We start from the raw sequence: 20,338 nt of genomic DNA, 5'->3' as shown, positions 1-20,338 counted from the left end.
TCATGAGAACAGATGAAAAGATCAGAACATATTATTCCAATCCTAAAGGCTTTATGCTGACTCCCAATCAGCTGTAGAATAGATTTACATTTTCTGCTAGTTGTCTATAAGCCAGTGAATAGTTTGACTACTGAATACGTCAAAGAAATGCTGATGGAATATAAACTCTGAGATCTGCAGGCTTAGGTCAGTTAGTGTAGTCCAGAGTTCACTGAAATATGGTGAAATAACATTTAGCTATAATGCTGCATGCAAATAGAATAAGCTGCCAACATAAACATACCAGCTTGTTAAAAAATCTTAGGTGTAAATAGGTCGACTCGATTTCACGATTGCAGTAGTATTTGGTGAGCAGACCAGTCGCCCCCTAGCGGCTGATTCTGTGAACTTCCTAATTCATCTAATGCTTGGTTTTTTTTTTTTAAGCATAACTTTATCTGCACAGTTCTGTTAAAATATTGTATACATTTCGCCTGAAGAGTTCCAAATAATGACGCGCTGTCGTCATGTTAAGCAACTGGTCTCTGTCGCCACGCCCACGCTTGAATTCAAATCTGGCGCCTTGGTCCCATTTAGGCCACGCCTCTTTACCGCCGGGTCTTACGTGTGCGCATGCGCCTTCGCTCTCCGCGACCGCCATTTTGTGTGAGGCCCTCTATTCTAAAGCGGGAGAAAATTATCAGGCCTGTGCACAGCTTTTTCGCACGTCCACGGAGGATTGAAGCAATCTGCCGCACTCTACAGGAACTGAACTTAATATAACCACAAAAGAAGCACTCTGCGGTAAGTCGAAGCTATCCTTTGCCCGAAAACACGGAAACGTTTTTGTAGGAGCTGGCGTCGGCCTCTAGGTGTCACGGTGGGGCTTAACGTTACCGACTGGCGGGGGGTGTTTGTCTCCCTCTATCGTTATCCAATATTCACTAAATCTGTCTCTAAACTCCAACTCCCCGTGCTGGGCGACTGTTTTCGTGCTTTTTGCGTACTATTTCGTGGTAATCACTAAGCGATGGTCGTCTGAATGTGTGCTTCTCTTTAAACTTACTTTAGGCCTGACGTCCATCTTATCGTGCCCTTTGTTTCCTGTTTTCAATCGTCCTCGCGCCTCCCAGCCAACAAACAAATATAAGTTCTCGTTTTAGTTTGTGCCGCATGGCCATTTACTGAGAAATCGCTCGCGCATACAACAAAATGGTCGATTTGATTTTCGACCATTTGTCTTCAAAATCCAAAGAGGCACTTTGGAATTGATCGACTTGTCAAAATCGCAGCACGCTATCATAGAAATCACGAGGATGCTAAGTGTCACTATTTTTGGTGTTCAAAGGTTGAATTCGCAGCTTTGGTGCCGTTTTGCGTTGAGTTTATTGTGCACGTTTGGCTGACTCGCTTCAAACGGGTCCCATATGTTACCCAACTAAGTTGCAGATGCGTGTAACTCATGGCCTCATCAGGTGCGTGTCCAGGAAGGTTTTTTTTTTTTTTAAACTCTCAAAAGTTAGCGTGGACTGTACTGTGCTGTACCTCGTTTAAACGTTATCTTCACCCCTCACCTTCTGTTCTCTGGTTTCCGGTTACGAGGACCTGAAAAACCCGATAGCTCAAAAGTCTAACGTGGTAAATGAAAAACGCACCAGCTCGTTTTCAGTGAATTATATGAGTTCCCCTTCCAACCCTTTTAAAAACATTTAGACGACACGTTGTGGGAATGGTTAGCAGCATATCTGCCCAATAGTTTTGGTTGGTGGTTCAGATTCGAGGTGTTCCAACAACAGGAAAAAATAAATCTTAATGCATACCCTACTGAAATACAGTAATTGGGTCCTTTAAAGGGATGTGATCAGACTAAAATTAGTCTCCACTGTGTGTGTGTACCCTGCTTTGAATATTTCCCTCTTGTGAGTGAACATATTCAGACTGAATGTCTCACCATACTAACAATTCTACTGTTGACCACCACAAACAGGGTGTTGACTGGCCCGTTACCATGGAGGGCGATGTCGTTTCCATGGAAACTGCCCTGGCTCCCGAAGAGGGGGTCCTGCCAGAAGCAGGTGATGCTGTGATCCAAGGGTCATCGGGAGCCCCACAAGCAGTGGAAGTTCCTGGTAACATGGAGATGATGGTGATGGATGCCCTGGATCCCACCCTGCTGCAAATGAAGACAGAGGTGTTGGAGGGAGGGGGCACAGTAACTGTAACTGGTGGAGATGAGGGTCAGATTATCACCCTTCAGGTTGGTTGAATGACGAGTCGCTGGAAACCTCTCTGATAAATGTTATTTCTCTTGGGTTATAATTGCTGAATGCTGTCTGTAGGTTGTAAATATGGAGGAACAGGCTGGTGCTGCTTTGGGACTTGGACAACTTCAACTAGTGCAGGTACCAGTCACTTCAACAACAGTGGATGGCCTCCAGGCAACCTATGTTGACGGATCAGCCAATAAGGATGCAGAGCCAGTTATCTGTCATACCCTGCCCTTGCCTGAAGGCTTCCAGGTAAGCAGAACCTGGAGTCATGAAAGAAAAATTATGGCATTTTTATTAAAACGTTCCAGGGCTTTTACACTAACTTTTGCACCAGCAGCACAGGACTTGATTTGGGAGGTGTACCTCATGACCACATTTGTTAGTGTAGTTGTCTTAATAGATATTATGTTGACATGAACTCAAGATTTGATGTTTGTAAAATATTTTATTGTATCAAAAAGTTTGTCTACAACATGCTGATGCTGACCAAGGGCCATCCCTCTGCTGTCCACAAAGAGGCAGTGTTGCTGTATAAGTTTTAACCACATATGAAACAGTGAGACTGCAGGTGTAACATTAAAACATGTACTACTAGTGTGAGTTTTTATCAGTTGGTCTAATTTGCGAGCATATCTAAAGTATTGAGAAAAATAAGTCATGTACAGTACGTGTTTGTGTTTAGCTACTTCCCACCTCAAAGTCTGTGCTTGACCACAAAAGATGAATATGGATCTTCATTCAGGTGGTCAAGGTGGGGGCCAATGGTGAAGTGGAGACTGTCGAGCAAGAGGAGCTTCAGGCAGTCCACGACGAGCTTCAAGGGACGAGGGCAGACGAGGAACAGGAGGACGCTGACGTAGCTGATCAGGAACCTCTTGAGTCTCAACCAGCATGGCAGAAGGACCCCGACTACCAGCCTATCACAACTGTCCGCAAAGTGAAGAAGGGGAAAAAAAGCCGCCTGCGCTACGCGGAGGGCGACAGAGACATGGATGTGTCCGTGTATGACTTTGAGGAAGAGCAACAAGAGGGGCTGCTGTCAGAGGTCAATGCAGAGAAGGTTGTGGGAAACATGAAGCCCCCTAAGCCCACTAAGATCAAGAAGAAAGGTACACCGTGTTGCTTTTATGTTTGCAGGGGAATTGGGCACACACTTAATACTCGTACTTTCTTGGACAGGTGTAAAGAAGACTTTCCAGTGTGAGCTGTGTAGCTACACTTGTCCACGACGCTCCAACCTGGACCGACATATGAAGAGCCACACAGATGAAAGGCCGCACAAATGTCACTTGTGCGGGAGGGCCTTCAGGACAGTTACACTGCTGAGAAACCACCTCAACACTCACACAGGTGGAGAAAATATGACAGTCAATGAATGAGTTGTTGCCTGTGGCGTCTTTCTGATTTGCGGCAAGTAGGTTGAGCTGGAAAAGTGGTCCTCATTATATTTTTCCTCCAACTTTTTAGGCACTCGACCACACAAATGCACCGACTGTGATATGGCATTTGTGACCAGTGGCGAGTTGGTGCGTCATCGTCGCTACAAGCACACACACGAGAAGCCCTTCAAGTGCTCCATGTGTGATTACTGCAGTGTTGAGGTGAGCAACAGCATCAGATACCCCATGATGTCATCTCGCTTGGTGTTTGTTCCCTTTGATGGTGCTAACATAAAAGCACTTTCTCTACCAAAGCTATGTTGTGCATGAACTCCTGACATAATGTTGCTCCCTTCCCAGGTGAGCAAGTTGAAGAGGCACATCCGCTCTCACACCGGGGAGCGGCCCTTCCAGTGCAGTCTATGCAGCTACGCTAGCAGGGACACGTACAAGCTGAAAAGACACATGAGGACACACTCGGGTGGGACACTCCCAGCAATTTGAAACTCTGGTTAATCGCCACTTCAAAGACTGTCCGTCTACTTACACGCCACTTTCTCCTTATTCCCGCCACAGGCGAGAAGCCGTACGAGTGCTACATCTGCCATGCTCGTTTCACCCAGAGCGGCACCATGAAGATGCACATTCTGCAGAAACACACCGAGAATGTGGCAAAGTTCCATTGTCCACATTGTGACACCGTCATCGCACGCAAGAGTGACCTCGGTAGATCGTGCAGTCGGTGTGATGTGTTCGTGTGTGGTTTCTCAAACTAATCAAAATTTTTCGCTTTTTATCTCAGGTGTTCACTTGCGAAAGCAGCATTCATTTATCGAGAGGGGAAAGAAATGTCGTTATTGTGATGCTGTTTTCCACGAGCGCTATGCTCTCATCCAGCACCAGAAGACTCACAAGAATGAGAAACGTTTCAAGTGCGACCAGTGTGACTATTGCTGCAAGCAGGCAAGGCTCTCGGAAAATGCTGAACATTTGACTGAAATTCGGAGTACCTCCTTAACACCCCCCCTTCCCTACCCTATAGGAACGGCACATGATCATGCACAAGCGTACACATACTGGGGAGAAGCCTTTTGCCTGTAGTCAGTGTGAGAAAACGTTCAGACAGAAGCAGCTGCTGGACATGCACTTCAAACGCTACCATGACCCCAACTTTGTGCCCACCGCCTTCGTCTGCAGCAAGTGTAGCAAGACGTTCACCCGCAGGGTAGGCCCAAATCGCGTTCAGATTTGCGACCGTTTTACATCACTTTGTACAGTGTGTCACTCGTGTCGTTATTGGTATTGCACAGAACACCATGCTGCGTCACAGTGAGAACTGCATGGGGGAAGTTGCTGGAGACCAAAACGGAACCCCACCCAAAAAGAGTCGCCGGGGCAGGAAGAGGAAGATGCAAGACAGGAATGATGATGAGGACACCGGTATGGCACAGTGGCATTTCTTGTTTCTAAGCAGTGCGCATGATCACATGGGTGAGAGTGTAATTGTTTCCATTATATCTGCAGAACCTGATCTGGATGAGATGGAAGATGATGATGATTTGTTGGATGATATGGAGTTGGAACAGGCTCCACCAGTGGTTCCTGTTGCAGCCCCTGAAGAACCACCAGTCAAGAGGAAGCGTGGACGCCCCCCAAAGAACAAGCCAGATGGTGGGTGTCACAATGCACTTGATTTGATAGACTTTCTTCCCATGTCACGTGCTTATGGGTGGCAAAACCTCCAATGACACCACAATTCAAGCAAATTTTAGCCTTCTTCTTTTCCGTTGTATTTTAAATATGTGAAGTGTGGTCAAAATGATGAGGTGAATTGGTTCAAAGGGAGGAAGCAAAAGGTATTACGAAGTAAAAGTATAATTTAATTTGATCCATGGCTCTCTCAACAGTGACCGCCATCATCCGTGTGGAGGATGAGGCCACTGGAGAGGTGGATGACATTATTGTGAAAAAGGAGGTGGGCGCCGAGCAAGACGAGATTGAAGAGGAGGGGGCCACACAGGAAGTGGTAGTCGGAGAAGGTGACTCCACTATTCAGCTGGAGGAGCTGTCCCAGGAGGAGCCGGAGATGCAGCTGTCTGAAGCCCCGCCTAACGGAGACCTCACCCCCGAGATGATCCTCAGCATGATGGACCGGTGATGGACGCAAGGGTCAATTCTGTAAAACACAGACCCCCCTCCCTGTTCACAGCAACATCTAATTCTTGGCATTTAGGGTTCCAAACACTTAACGTATCCTACATAGACAAAACATCGCTGTTGGAATTTAAGGCTTGCTTTTAAATCTTGCATTGACATGGATGAGTGATAAAGACTTTTAATACAGATTATTTACCAAAAAAAAAAAAAAATCCTTTTGAAATTTCTGTTCCGGGGCTGGCTGTAATTGGTCACAGTATCTCTAGCCTACTCATTGTTGTCCTTGGTGTTTAGAACATTTGTAGAAAATGAGTTCATCACAGTTTAATCAATCTACTCTGGCAACACTATAAAAGATTACTCTTTCCCCCTGAATCCAGATGTGCATGTAATTATCCAAAGTATCAAGATGCGGAGTCATCTTTTGACACACCCCAGCCCAATTTTTACCTCTATATTTTTTTTCAAACTTGTAACATACTCTGTTGTTGATAGGGGTCATTCACATCATGTCAAAATCATAATCACCCTGGCTGTGGATGGTTCTGCACTTTTTCAATTCTTGTGTTATGTCCTTGCTGAAGAGCATTTCTCAGTTGGGAAGAGTGTGCCCCAAAAGCCATCTTTTCAATTGGCTTTTCAGTTTCACTTCTTAAATCGCCATTAGCCTCCGGACATAAAAAATGTTATTGCTTTTCGCAGACCAGAAAATGTTCTTGTTAATTACAGAAAAAAATATTTGATTTGGAATATTTTTTATTGTATTTTTATTTTGTTTCTTTGCTGTGTTTAGTAAAACCCTATTTTAACACCTATTCTAGTTTATCAAAGCTTCTAGACTGCTTACTTTATATCTCTTCTCGCTACTGTAACATCCCTAGATGATGCATAATGTACAAAAACATTTATGTGCAAAGAAAATGTTTGGGTTGTTTTGCTCCTTTGTGTAGCCATTCCACTTTGGGTTCATAATTTCTTTTTTTGTACCAATTGCAATACCCTCTGGGCAGTGTGGTGTTTCAAGTGGCTGGCAGTTGAGAACAGATGTATGATGGTACAACCAATAAAAAGTAGACATGGACTCATGTTTTAGGTTTGTGCAGTTGTATCTCAGAAAAGTGTTCTGCGCATGCTCGGTACAATGGAGAGGCAATGCTTTTGATTTTCAGCATTGGTTGGGCGCTAACAAACACTTGTGTATGTTGCTTGCATATATATTTTATTAAATGGAGGACTTCATACTAAAACTCATTTCATTTATCTGTCGAGCACAAGTATTTTACTTTTTGAGCAACCACTGAAGGAAGGGGCAAGATAAGTGTGTTCATGTTTCCAATGGAAGTTAATGAGCTTTTACTCATAAAATCAAGTGCAGTTTTGTCATGGATAACATTTTGTAGGAATTGTTCTTCTTCAACCAGTTTGATACCGCTTTTAGTTTCATGAGCAAAGCAATGTAATAGTTCAAATAAACGCGATCACAGTCAGTGTGTGTCATACACATCCTGCATTTTGAAGCAAGTCAAATCTAAAAGTCATGCAGAGCTCATCGGGAGAGAAAAAAAATGCTATGCAGGAACATGCCTAGTCCCGAGCATGTGTTTGTCACATGTATGCTTGTGTAAGATGAGGTCAAGAGATGATTACTACTCTGCGGTGTTTTTCTACATGGCTCATTTAGTTTGCGCACTGAATGCAAACGCATATTTTTATTTTTTTTACAAGTGAGGTTTGAGTGCACTTTAGTAGATGAACACTTACAATGCACTAGGAGGAAGGAGGCTTTAGATGCATTATTTACCCTCGTTGAAATATGGATCTATGATGGTGGATTTATGATGTATGATACCGTGGCTATGCTAAATTGCATACATATGTGTAAATACAAAAAACACGCTATAAACACGCCTAATGTGCTTTGTGTTCGTTCTGTTTAACAGGAAGTATGCAAGATAGCAGCCACATGTCCCTCAAAAACCCTGGTTTAGGACAACTTGGACCTGGACTGGATCTGCAGGTTGGCCGAACATAATCTACTCGCTTTAACGAACTGCCGCAGTTGTGAGTCAGGTTTGATTCTTCATTGCCCATGGAAACCCTGCGTCTGCTTTTTATTTCCGTTTGGATTCCGCGTGGAATCTTCAAATGACGAGGAGCATAGCCCGGTGACAGAGTCACATCCTTGTTGCCACAGCAACTAGTGGATACTCATTTTCCGGGAGGAGGGTCTGTATTTCAAAATAAAAGTTATTTATTGACTTTTTTTTATTCACAAATGCCTTGCACAGCCGTCCTACTGTGCACTAAGAAAGAGTTGTTTTTACAATGGTTAACTTTGTTGTAGTTGCCTTGGGAAATGTGTTGGTCCTGACCCCGGATAAGCGGAAGAGGATGGATGGATGGATGGGGATGGATGTTTATATTTATGTATAAGAAACTGTTTTATTGTACTTTAGATAAAACATACAGTCGTGAATAACGTAAAATACAATATTTTAAATACTTTTTTGTTTTAATACAATGGATACGTCCTACTCCTGGTGTATGCGTTTTGGCCACTTGGGGTCAGTATAATACAGACATAAAGCTATACAGACACGATGTATATGAAGTTGTAAAAGCATTATAGATTTGATGTAATATTATTATATAGTTATTAAATGAAAATGGGAAATTATTGTACACGTTCAGTGAGACAATGATCATCATATGATATGATCAACAATGATAATATATGTGTCACTCAAATCATGCATTTTCCATTAATTTGTATCATCTATCAAAGGGATTTTAAAGGTGGGGGTCCATTAGTGGTATCCGAATCAATCACAGCCCAGGTAAAGTTCAGCTGTATTTAAATTTGAAGTTCTTTACACGAGCACTTAATATTTTGAGATATTTTTAATCACATTTTCCGCCTAAAATAAAAAAAAAAGATCATAACTTTATTTCTGTACCCATATTATCAAAACTAATGTCGTATTGTCAAAAAAAATCTCCCTCGTGACTTGTAGAATTTGAAAAATTTGGACTTTATTCTTTGAAGTGACATCTGACTTGTAATATAATATTACAACTCCAAGAATAAGAAACCGGTCTCTGGTTTTTGATGAATATTTGAGGCTACTCCCGTTATTCCTTTCTGTCATAAATATATATATATAAAAAAAATCACGAGCGGAAAGGGGGGGGGGGGGTCACTTGCTCCCTCAAATCGTGATTGTCATGGTCAGCTTTTGTTTTGAAAGTGAGCCACAGGAAGTCGACTTTTGGCGAGTGCTCCACTTTGTGGACACAAAAACTGAGAAATCGAGGAGAAGGACAGCGCCCAGAATAACTAAAGAGAAGTGTACGAAGGAGCATCGTGTTGGACATGGGATTGTGGCCAAACTCCCCGGCCCGTCGGACTTTCAAAGAAAGGTAGGAGCAAGCCTGCTTTAATCATCAAGGTCAAAAAACAAGACGCCCGTTTTGAGATTTCTCTCCATGGGCGACGCCAAGAAGCTTCGCTGGGATGTTGTCCCACTGATACCCGCCAGCTAGTCGAGCTTGTTTTTTTCCCTTTTCTCCTTTTTAGGCTCTCCCGCTGCAGCGGAGTTTATATTTATTTATATTCAAGAGAATAATTAGGCGCAAAGGCCGTTTGTCAGCTCCGTTAAGTGAAAAGGAAATCTGGCTTCCAAGTTTTTTGCTGCTCGGGATCTACGCTCCATCTTCCGCGGAGAACCAAGTAAAGCGGCCCCGGCTGTGATGTGACTCTGTTTATCCGATAAATGGCCCGCTGCCGCCGGGTTAGCTAATCCGCTAATCTGGAAGAGAGTAGGTTGTGTTTTTATTATAATACCGCTACTCGTCGTCACCGCTTCTTCCTCCCCCAGACGTACTCAGCAGACAGGACTACACCGATGGAGCTAGCCTAAGCCTAACAGCGGAAGAAAACAAGTCATTGTTATTGTTTGACTGCCATTTTAAGATGCTGGCGTCTCAAATTGGGCTTGTAGTTTTTCGTTTTAGGCCATTTTATTTGAATTCCTGTTAAAGCGTGAGTCATAACAACCGCATTCCATCATTGAAGTAAATATTCAATCACTACAGCCTTATTAAGTGTGTACTTCAAGTTTTTTATTTTTAAAATCTAAATCAGTAATTTTTCATTTAAATCAGTGATTCACTAAGTGTGGTACAGGAATATCCCCCTCCCCCAAGTACAGTTCAGTTGTGTTGAATACAGTAATATATTGTGCAGTATTTGTATTATAAAATTATGAAATATAAATCAATGTATTTCCATTTTGATTTCCAAAGTGATTATTTGGAAATGTGTGCCAGTGTCTTCACATTGATGAATGTAATTTATATTGAGGTCATTAAGAGCAATTTTATTTCAGAAGTATGTGAATCAGAAAACGAGAAGTAGCTCTCAGTTTCAGAAATGTTGATGACCTCTTGGCTGAGTCATAACAAATGCATTACATGGCTTTCAATATAGTGTTCGAAAACACTTTTGCATTTAACCAACAATGTACATTGTTCACTGTACAACAATCTCTATGTAGTGATTAGAATTAGAGAACTGGTGAATGTTTCCAAAGACAGCTAAGGTTTTGGTGGTGAGTGGCCATTTAAACTTCTTAATATAGTACAGTTCCGTTAGTACATTTTAGAAGTTTGCCATTAATACGCAGGTCCAAACGAGCTAATGCATTGTGCGGTTTGTGTGTGACTTTTTTTGGGAGAGAAAACTCCAGTCTTGTGAGGTGCTTTCAAACAGTGTCCTCTTTGTTTGCCCCCTTGCTTGGAGAGGATTAATGCAGCTAATGATCTGTAATGTAGGGAAAGGGATAAAAGATCATTGAATTGAAACCAAAACCCGTAATGTGTGAGCCTTGATACCGTATGTACTTTAGTGTGTGGGGGTATGTGCTTTCAGACTCAGTTATTTGTCTTGGAGCATCAAAGTCTTGTGTTTATTTTTGTCTCAAATGTGGCAAATGTGAGCATATGGTGCCTTTTCCCCCTTTTTATTTTTAAACCAAAACCCGGACCACCTCCTGTTAATCCTCCCAGTATGTCACCTAGATTAGTGGTTTGCCAGTGAGGGACCACCTTGCCCGCATCATCACTGCGGAAGACCAAAAATGCCCAAATAAAAAGTAAATCAAAGTGTTATATAAAAACAAAAGTAAAAATTATAATTGGAAAAAAAGTATATCAATTGTTAGTTAATTATGTATTTTTTTATGTTTATTTCCACATATATTTTGCCATTTTACTGTGTATTTTTGGTGTTTTACATTTAAATTTTCAATCATATTTTTTATATGGTTTAATTTTTCACTTTTGTTTATTTTGGCAGTTTTGGTCCTGCAACGCAAAATAAATATTATTCAAACGAGGGGACGGTCCAAAGTGAAAAAAATTAAAATAATTTGCAAAATAAATGGGAAAATACTGAATGGAAATATAAATTAAATTAGATATCAATTTAGATATTTAAATATATATTTTTTAAAATTCAACCATATACATTTTTTTTATATTTGTAGTTATTTTTACTTTAATGTATTTTTGGTTTTGGTCCTCCACACATCACTGACAACGGCACATTAACAATTTGATCGGACAGCTACCTTCTTCGTATGTACAAGGGGAATTTTTAAAAGAAATATCCTGGATGTGTTTGAAAATATTTGTGGTAGTGAGGGAAATATAAACCAATGTAGAGCAACCACTATTTTCTCCACAGTCCTCTCTCAATCACAATCCAGGGTTTGGCTCTTGCTTGACAGATTTGAGTTCGTTTTAAGACCGTAATCTCTTTTGTGACTACTTAGCTCAGGCATGACCCCCCAATACATTACTAACACTGACCATCACGCTATTCCGCACATTTTTCTATTATTCCTGAAGGATTTATTATTTTTTTTCTCAGCACACTCGCCCACGTTGCAGGAGAAGTTTTTATATTCTCGGGCCAAGCGTCTGTGTAGAATTTCCTGTATGGAGGCCGCTATGAGACTTCCTGCTTTCGGGTGCTGGAAGTGGAGGTGGGAAGAGGGTAGAGGTGGGAGGGGGGGGTTGCTGTGGTAGCATGGAAGGAAGGAAGACGACTAGAGTCGAACTCAAGCAGGCTGCCTGCTGGCCACTGTGGTCACCGCAAGCGTGTCGTGCCTATATTTCAATTTCTTTTTAGAAGCCAATCCTTCATTTCATAATGTTCTCCTTTGGCACCATTACAGGACATGTCCTTTGGATTGTTGAAGGCTCAGTGCTACAGTCAGCCCTGCCAGCATGCCCCAGTAGTGATAGGACCCCTTCGGTCACCAGGTACCACCCTACTTCTTCCTCTGCTGTGCTTTCTTTATGATAGTCTCGTAGCAGAAATGAACATTGTCTCTGGGCTGCTCCCCTGCCTCAGCGCTGTTTGATCCAAGAGAAACGTGCCTTGTAAGGAAGCAGGATGTTCACAGGCTCCACCAAGCTGCCCCCCGCCAAAACCCCCCAGCCCGAGCGACTGGATGAGGTGTACGCCGCCTTACGCCGAGGCTTACAGTGAGTACATATTTAAATTAGAAGTAGGAACAGTGGAACATCTCTGTCTGAAAGCATTTATTCGTTGTTGTTCTTAGGTCATACCTGCAGGTCCACCAGCTTGAGCTGGACACCCTGGGCCAGCAAATCCGAGAAAACAAGAGAAACGGTCGACTGGTGAGAGGCCGCCTATTCAAACCAGTCCCACCGGTATCAAGTGGTGCTATGTGGAATGCTAATTGGACCCTTTGTGATGCTAAACTTTTATTTTCCTCCACAGGGATCTTTGTATGAACAGGATAAGGTCGGTTCAATTCCTGTGTCGTTCACTCTCACTGGTCACAACATTAACCCTCATGTTGATAAATACAGTCAGACAGAAAAATTAAATGACGAAAATCTCTATAAATGTAACTAACACGTTCACAAAAAATGTTTGTAATTGCCTATAGATGCCACAAGATGGCAGAAAAGTATCTTTATGTAGCTCTTTACATTTAATAAAACATGCTTAGGTGCAGTCTTTGATATTGCTCGCACATCAGATCACATTAGATTCTGGATGCAATACATTCTTTATCTTTTTGACTTGACCATACTTAACTTGTGTCTTGGTGTCTTTTTTTTAGCAAGTGAAAGCCATAGAGAGATTCATGCGTCGTTTGGAATTCCACCTCAGCAAGGTGTTTTTGAATGATTCGATTCTTAACTCTGTGATATACAGGTTTTGGTTATTTCCGTCTGTGTGTGTGTGAAACTGCGGCCATGTGTTGACTTGCAGGTGGAGGAGCTATACGATGCTTACTGCATACAGCGGCGGCTCCGAGATGGTGCCAGTAAAATGGTGGTGGCCTTTAACTCTGCCACTGGGAGCAAAGAGGCCAGGGAGAGCCTGAGTGAGGCCAACAGAGGCTTTAGGGAATGTACAGAGGTGAGTTGCTGAATTTAAGTCACTGTATTGGCTACAGGCTTTCTTTTTTTAAACCATGTTTGTGTTCGTGCAGCACATGTGCTCGCTCGAGAGCGAACTGGAAAGCCACATGGGAGAATTTCATGTCAAGATGAAGGGTGCGTGAGTCACTTTGTAAACTCATCACTTTCACTTCCTTCTCCTCATCGCAATATTTTTTCCATTCATGTTGCAGGCCTTGCCGGCTTTGCGCGGCTATGTGCGGGTGACCAATATGAGGTAATTTTTTTGTATATTTTTTTTTTTTTTTTAATCATACCTTTCTTTGTGGCCACGTTTTAAATCCTGGACAGTTATTGCTTTTTTTGGTGCTGTAAATTCTTGTTGTGGCCTAAGGAGGTCGCATGCTAAAGGGACGTTTTAGTTGCCATGACTACTAATTCAATTTCATCCTCTACTTTATTTGACAATTAGCAAATACTCTGAATTCTCAAATATGTACATATGTATATAAAATATATAATATATAAAGATTAAAATTCTTGATTTTAAGACCAGAAAACAACTCTGGTACATTTACAATACATTTCAGTTTTTTATTTAGAAAGAAGAAAGTTATTGTCCATCCATCTATTTTCTGTAGCACCACTCGGCAGATGCTAACGTTGTCATTGTCATAGCATGTGGATCCATTTCGACTCAATCTCTCTAGCAATTATTAAATGGTTTGAGGTCTTTGTATGGAATGTGAGAGGCGCTCTGAATTAAAACTATTCCGCCAGGTGCTCATGCGCTACGGGCGTCAGCGCTGGAGGCTACGAGGGCGCGTGGAAGTCAGCAGCAAGCAGATATGGGACAGCGAAGAGTACATTTTCCTGCCTCTCGTCACTGAACTTTTGTCCATCAAGGTAAGTGTATTTAAGGTATTTACCCCTGACGGGGAATTTCTGTTTTCCTTGTTGCAAGGTCATCAAATGATCACTTTTCAGTTTGATGTTGAGAGGCTTTTAACCGGTTCCTCAAAAAAATTGCGTTGGCCGTTGCAGTTTTATGAGCTTTGCCGTCATGACACATTCTCTCTAGATCACTCGGCAACGTTACGACATTTTTTTTTTTTCTTTCAGGTGACTGAGCTGAAGAGTCTGGCCAATCACGTGGTGGTGGGTAGTGTGTCCTGCGAAATGCTCGACCTGTTCTGCCCACTCCCACAGACCCTTGCCGTGGATATTAATGACCTGGGAACAGTTAAGCTGAACTTGGAAGTCACATGGAGGTAACGCCCCCTGCAAATAGCTCTTAGTAACTCTACACAACTGTATATGAAGTTGTCTTATATTTTTTTTTCTTCAGTCCTTTTGACAAGGATGACCAGACATCGTCCTGCAGTACTGTCTCCAAACGGCTGTTGTCCAATCAGAGCCCTCCAGACACACCTTCCATGCGGGAACAAGTGTTTTATGTGAGTCAACATCAACTCTCCCATGACATTGTTCTCCATACAAGATGTTTCCTCGCCGGCCACTTCATCTGGTGCACCTTCTCGTGCAGCTCCAAATTGACCTACTATTCTAGTAAATGTTGAAGCTGCAAAGTCGAGCCGCACTGCGATGAGTAGTGTTGCTCCACTATATTGTGCTTCACTTATTGCAGTCCCATTTTTTGGGGGGTGGAACTCGTATAGTTGTCTATCATGATCCTCCCTGCTATTTCGTGGAAATCTGTAATGAGAGCCACAGTTGCTGATGTGCTTTTTGGCCCTTTTTTAAATTCCCAGAGAGCATTAAACACATCAGGAAGTTTATATCACAGAGATATGAACAGTTTAGTATTTTCTGTACAAGAAATGCTTTCAATATGCATATACATAGACACTGCATTACGTCAAGGATTTGTGGCTGGGTCTGGGTGACTGCATTAAGTAAAATCCTGCCAACACAGTCAAATGGATGCATCCAGGTGTACCTAATAAAGTGGCCAGCGAGCATAATCCATTGATCTCTTTGCCTCAAGTATGGTTTGCTATTACTTTCATTTCACTGGCTTGTTCTGTTTCAGCTGCTCCCCACCTGCTTTGTGTGTAGCGGTAGCACTGATGTGTGTGAGGATAATCGCACAGGGCTGTGTGTCAGGTCATGTGGTTGTGGAAGTGGCGTGCCTAACGCGAGTAGCCCCGCGCCCAGTGATGGCGCTAGCGGGAGGTGTGACAGCGAAAGCGTGTATGAGCGGAGCTGCGGTCCCTGCAGCTGTTTAATAGTGGTTGAGTAGCCGTCCAATATGTTCCTCCTCTTCCTCACCTCGCTGAAGAGCACACCTCACGGGGGCGCCGCGCAGACACGCCGACCGACAGAGGCGGCCCATGAGGGCGGGACGGACAAGACGGCTTCCTTACCATGCACATTGACCCGTGCAAGAGCCCCACCCAGAGGTTTACACTTGGTGTGTGCAATGTAGTTGTAGTAGTAGTGGACTTTAGTAGAGTTATCGTGCTAGCAAGTGACTGACCTGTTTGATATGAATCATTCCCTAATATCCCGAAAGAATTCTGAGATTGCGACAGCACCAAACGTGACAATGACATTTCGAGGTTTTAAAAATCAACAATGTGGCGAGACCTTATGGTGTTTTGAGTAGTGTTACCCCTCCCACACACTTTAAACAAACCAAGTTATTCAAACTAACTTTGGGAAGTATTACTTAGCACCTTCTCTTTATTCGCTGACTGTCAAGAAATGGGAGCTCATCGTATAACATCCCTAAAGACACGGAAAGAGTCACTCTTTATACAGTACCCCAAATAAAAAGCTAAGAACGCTTGCTTTAAACACTTAGAGTTGACATTCACTATAAAACAACAGAGAATTAAACATTGTGCAAATTTCTGAGTTTAATACTTGCATGTAATGCTAAGTTCCATCGACATTCGAATAGAAACATCCCATGATAAAGTGGGCGTTCGCTGTAATTAATTATTTTCTTTCTTCCATTGTAGGAACGGAACATATGATTAAAAACATATACATCCATCTATCCATCCATTTTATATATATCTACATATATCTATATCTATACTGAAGCCTTTGTTTATGTAGCACCTTTAATATTTACAACAGCAACACAAAGTTGCAATGTGCAGTTATTTGATTTTCTCAAATCTACATATACATCATAAATATGTAATATCCTTTATTAGCATATCGCAGAGCAAAACAGAATGATTGCTTGTCGTCTTCCACCTGTTTTCTTTTTCCTGCTGGCCCTAAAATGCGCCCATTGTTCTCGATTCAAGCATGCTGGCTGAATAAATCGGTCCGACCCGACCTGACCTGAATGGCAGTGGCCTTGCGGGTTTGAAAGCCCTCATTTGTTCCACATCCCGAATGGTACTTATCCATTGGACATTATTTACACACCGCATTTGTCAGCTGCGGTCATGACCGTCATGTGCAGCCTTGAGACCTGACTGCCGGGAGCTGTGAGAACCACTTTTAAGTCGTTTGACCTTCTTGTAAAGCAGATTGCTCACTAGCGCACTGGAGTTATATTCGTGTAATATTGAATTCAAATACTGAATCTGATGCAATACATCACGTGTTATTTCATTAGCTCATCGTTTCTTATTTCCTTCAGTCTCTGCTGAAGCGACAGGGAGAGCTGGATAACGGTACCGTCTGGTCCAACTCCTCCGAGTCTTCCGACGACTCGTCCAGTCCGGCCTTGGCCCACCACGCTCAGAGGCTGTCGGCCTCCAACGTTCCGCATACCAGCGTCCCCGCACCGCACAAGTCCAGCGCCTCGACGCCGTCGCTGTCGTCCAATCAGGAGGAGGATGAGAGTGAAGCGGGCGAGGTTTTCTCCCCGAAAGACTCAGTGCACAACGGCCACCTGCAGATGTCCTCCTCTCAGAGCAGAGTTGGCGAGACCGGCCCGGAATGTACTGTGACGACTGACAGACTGTCTGTCCAATCGGCTGAGGTTCTGGAAACCTCGACGGAGCTGAGCCACTTGTGCTCCGACGTCTCCTCCACTGCTGTTGAGTCATTAGAGAAGACGGACCAATGTCCGGCCAAAGATCCGGCTGAGGACTCGATAGTCCGCAGCGGAGCGGTGACTGCTGAGGTTGAAGGACCAAGTCAGATGGCTCATGATTCAAAACATTCTGATTTAGCTCCAACTGTAAGTTGATGATTGTGTTTATTCAATGTTGCTCTACTAACCCCTTTTACAATACAAGACAGAATTATATTTTTATAAAATATATTTATAGTCCCACCTAGAAAAACAATTGGCTTTCCAAGCAACAAAAAAATACAGTTGGACTGACTATCTCAAACCAGGTTTTATTCCTAATAAGTATATTTGATATTATTCTAAGGAAGTGCAACATAATGCCAATTCAAACACCTCTACTGCACTTAAATGTGTGAAAATATAACAAACAAAAAAAAACTACAGTACATAATGGTTCATTTCAAATGTATTGTCCATATGTTAAATAATTGTTTTTGGTGGTACCAACTATTTTTTTCCAAATGTGTACATGTCGGAGCCGCAAGTATATATTTGCTTGAAGCACCTAGTGGTTTATTGTGGAGCGTTCTCACACCACGAGGCACTCTAAAGCGCCATGCCGGGCCCAAGGCTCTCGTCCACATGCTGACCGTCAAGTCAGACCGCTGCTTTTGAGTCAAAGGAGGGTAGTCAAAGTTTTAACGTGTCTGCATCTGATTTCTCCCCAGGTCCCTTTTCCTACTTCTTCCAGTTTCACTCAGGAAGTGGAGACTGCTCTTGAGAGTTTTGACTTCCTCAACTGCTCTGACCTGGAGGAGGAAGAGGACGAGGCTGAGCATCAAGAAGAGGTTGTGCCTCAAGAAGAGATTGTGCCTCAAGAAGAGGTTGTGCCTCAAGAGGTGGTTGTGCCTCAAGAAGAGGTTGTGCCTCAAGAAGAGGTTGTGCCTCAAGAAGAGGTTGTGCCTCAAGAAGAGGTTGTACATCAAGAGATGGATGAGCTTCAGGAAGACTCTGAGCAGCCAATGCAAGAAGAGCATCGAGAGGAAGATAAGGAGGAAGAACCTCAAGAGGTAGACAAAGGAGCAAAGCAAGAAGGTGAGGAGCAGCATGACGAAGATGAAAACAAGAGTGAACAAGCCAACATAGATGAGCAAGAGGTGGACGAGAAGGCGGAGGAGGAGGTGGAGGAGAAGAACAAAGAAATCTGCGACTCCGGAGCAAGGTCAGTGATTTCCATTATGTGCAAGGTGCCAAATCATAAATATGTTATTCAGTGAATAACTGGTTAGGTTAACAGAATCATTTTGGCATCATTTTCCTTTAGTTGTGTCAGCAGCGATGAAGAGACGGGAGATGGCCTGGAATTCCTCATGGAGGCTCCAGAAGGATTTCGGAATTCTGACGAAGACCGCGTTTCTGAATCGCAGGTGCGCCGCACCCAGACCGGCCCAGGCCGCGTTCCCGTTGTCGACGCGCGCGGGTGATTTAAAAAAAAGTAAGCTTAATATGTTTCCATCAGGAGTCGAGTGCGGAAGAGGAGCAGGATTTGAGTCGGGTGCAACTGCCCGAGGAAGAGGAGGGGCACGGTGAGGAAAAGGGAGACGACCAACACGGTGAGTGGAGGTGTCACTAATATGTGGATTTTTTTCTATTCGCTGCAGGGCTTGGTCCTCAGCTTGTGGTTTTGATATCTTTGGCCTGAATCTTCCAGGGCAGGACGCTGTACATGATGTTCAAGAGGAGGCGGAGCGTCCCACGACTCCCAGCCACTTGGCCACCACTGTGTTCTAATTGGCCGGCAGGCAGCCACAGCCCGACCATTTCTTCTAAACGTGCTCGTTGCCAAACTGACAACTCGACAAGCAAGCTCTTCCATTACTGAGTTTGTGCACACATTCGCCTTGTTCTGACCAAGAACTATAAACACATTTCTTGTTTTTCCAAAGTCCTCAGTCATTCAACGCCAATGTGCAGCCTGCGTTCATACATACCACTTTGTTTTAATTAAAACAAGCCACTAAAAGCCGGCTCAGATTATTTAAGTGATGAAATAAGCCGAAGAGGATGCTTTTTTTTTTTCCTTACTCGGTGTACAATCAATGACTGGGGCCAGTTCTCTGCATTTGCAGGAATGATGGGACTAGGAATCTTTTGCAGTGTTTTCCAGCAAGTAAAGCTCTTTTTAGGAGAGACTCTACATCGGTCATTCCCACGGTGCGCTAATGTATTCCTGTTGCTTGTGTCTTCTAAGCTACACCAGGACTTGAGCTGCCTTATGACCAAGCATTTTAGGGATCCGTTCATACATTCAGCAGGATTGAGTTTTATGATGCAATATGCGATGTAAAATTCTGTTAAAACCTGCATGAGTGTATCTGCCTCACACTGCCAGCATGTCCGCTGTAAACGGCGTAACATATTCATTTAGGCGTGAGTTACAGCCTCAGTGGAGCACTATCGTGTCTCAGCGTTTTTTTTGTTTGTTTTTTTTTTGTTTTGTTTTGATGTCGTACAAAAAAGCCTCTTCATTCAGAAAGTGCCTCGAGTGACGGATGTTAAGGTTGTTAAAAACAAGGTGAACAGGCAAATGTTTCAGTGTTTATTTTGGAATTAATTTTAAGAGTGTTCACCAGAGATATTTACTGTTTCATATAAAGAATTGTATATGTCCGGAAATGTTTATGTTCAGAAAAGTTCAAACTTTATAAAGTTTTCTTCAAAACAAATATCCTTTCGTATTGAATTTACTCCAATGTAAAGACGGTTTACAAAAAACATGTTTATTTTAGTTGAATTGTTGTTGCAAGATGGTCAATCCGTGGTTGGTTCCAGGGAAGCGTTTGTAGACAACACAACATTTAAGAAAAAAAGACAAACTATCAAAACCAGTGCATCAAATGTGAATATGCAAACTACAAAGAGCATTAAAATCTCAATATAAACATTAAATAACACATTCTGTGAAAAACAACAGCTCAGAAAGATCCAATTTAAAAAAAAACTTGCCTGTCATGTTATATGTAGACACCATATTTCAATATGAATATGATATATATGAGAATATTCCTGCATATACTTTAAGGCAGGGGTCGGGAACCTATGGC

At 42.8% G+C, this 20,338-nt stretch overlaps 2 protein-coding genes across 4 annotated transcripts; both read left to right on the top strand.

Moving 5' to 3' along the window:
• Positions 1-616: 616 nt before the first annotated feature.
• On the top strand, positions 617-6,866 carry ctcf (CCCTC-binding factor (zinc finger protein)). 2 transcript variants are annotated; one of them, XM_088371474.1, is made up of 13 exons: positions 617-783; positions 1,967-2,236; positions 2,319-2,498; positions 2,992-3,358; positions 3,429-3,599; positions 3,717-3,850; positions 3,989-4,109; positions 4,205-4,354; positions 4,431-4,591; positions 4,671-4,853; positions 4,939-5,068; positions 5,153-5,299; positions 5,536-6,866. In XM_088371474.1, the coding sequence occupies exons 2-13, from the start codon at positions 1,988-1,990 to the stop codon at positions 5,784-5,786; spliced, it is 2,244 nt and encodes a 747-aa protein (XP_088227600.1). In that variant the 5' UTR covers positions 617-783; positions 1,967-1,987; the 3' UTR covers positions 5,787-6,866. The 2 variants fall into 2 exon arrangements, with proteins under 2 accessions (XP_088227600.1, XP_088227601.1); XM_088371475.1 differs by lacking the exon at positions 617-783 and adding an exon at positions 931-1,454.
• Positions 6,867-9,033: 2,167 nt separating this feature from the next.
• Positions 9,034-19,960, top strand: ripor1 (RHO family interacting cell polarization regulator 1). 2 transcript variants are annotated; one of them, XM_088371752.1, is made up of 18 exons: positions 9,034-9,205; positions 12,025-12,112; positions 12,204-12,337; positions 12,415-12,493; positions 12,597-12,620; positions 12,946-12,999; positions 13,098-13,247; positions 13,321-13,384; positions 13,462-13,505; positions 14,009-14,134; positions 14,351-14,499; positions 14,577-14,685; positions 15,531-15,662; positions 16,854-17,399; positions 17,963-18,456; positions 18,559-18,661; positions 18,754-18,847; positions 18,946-19,960. In XM_088371752.1, exons 3-18 carry the CDS (start codon positions 12,246-12,248, stop codon positions 19,023-19,025), a joined length of 2,340 nt encoding a protein of 779 aa, XP_088227878.1. In that variant the 5' UTR covers positions 9,034-9,205; positions 12,025-12,112; positions 12,204-12,245; the 3' UTR covers positions 19,026-19,960. The 2 variants fall into 2 exon arrangements, with proteins under 2 accessions (XP_088227878.1, XP_088227879.1); XM_088371753.1 differs by lacking the exon at positions 15,531-15,662 and having other exon boundaries at positions 9,037-9,205.
• The last annotated feature ends 378 nt before the right edge of the window (positions 19,961-20,338 follow it).

This window comes from Syngnathus floridae, chromosome 3 (genome assembly GCF_059516105.1).
Source record: "Syngnathus floridae isolate MCC-2025c chromosome 3, RoL_Sflo_1.0, whole genome shotgun sequence".
In the NCBI taxonomy this organism is placed as follows: domain Eukaryota; kingdom Metazoa; phylum Chordata; class Actinopteri; order Syngnathiformes; family Syngnathidae; genus Syngnathus; species Syngnathus floridae.
This window is presented reverse-complemented; position numbering and strand designations above follow the sequence as displayed.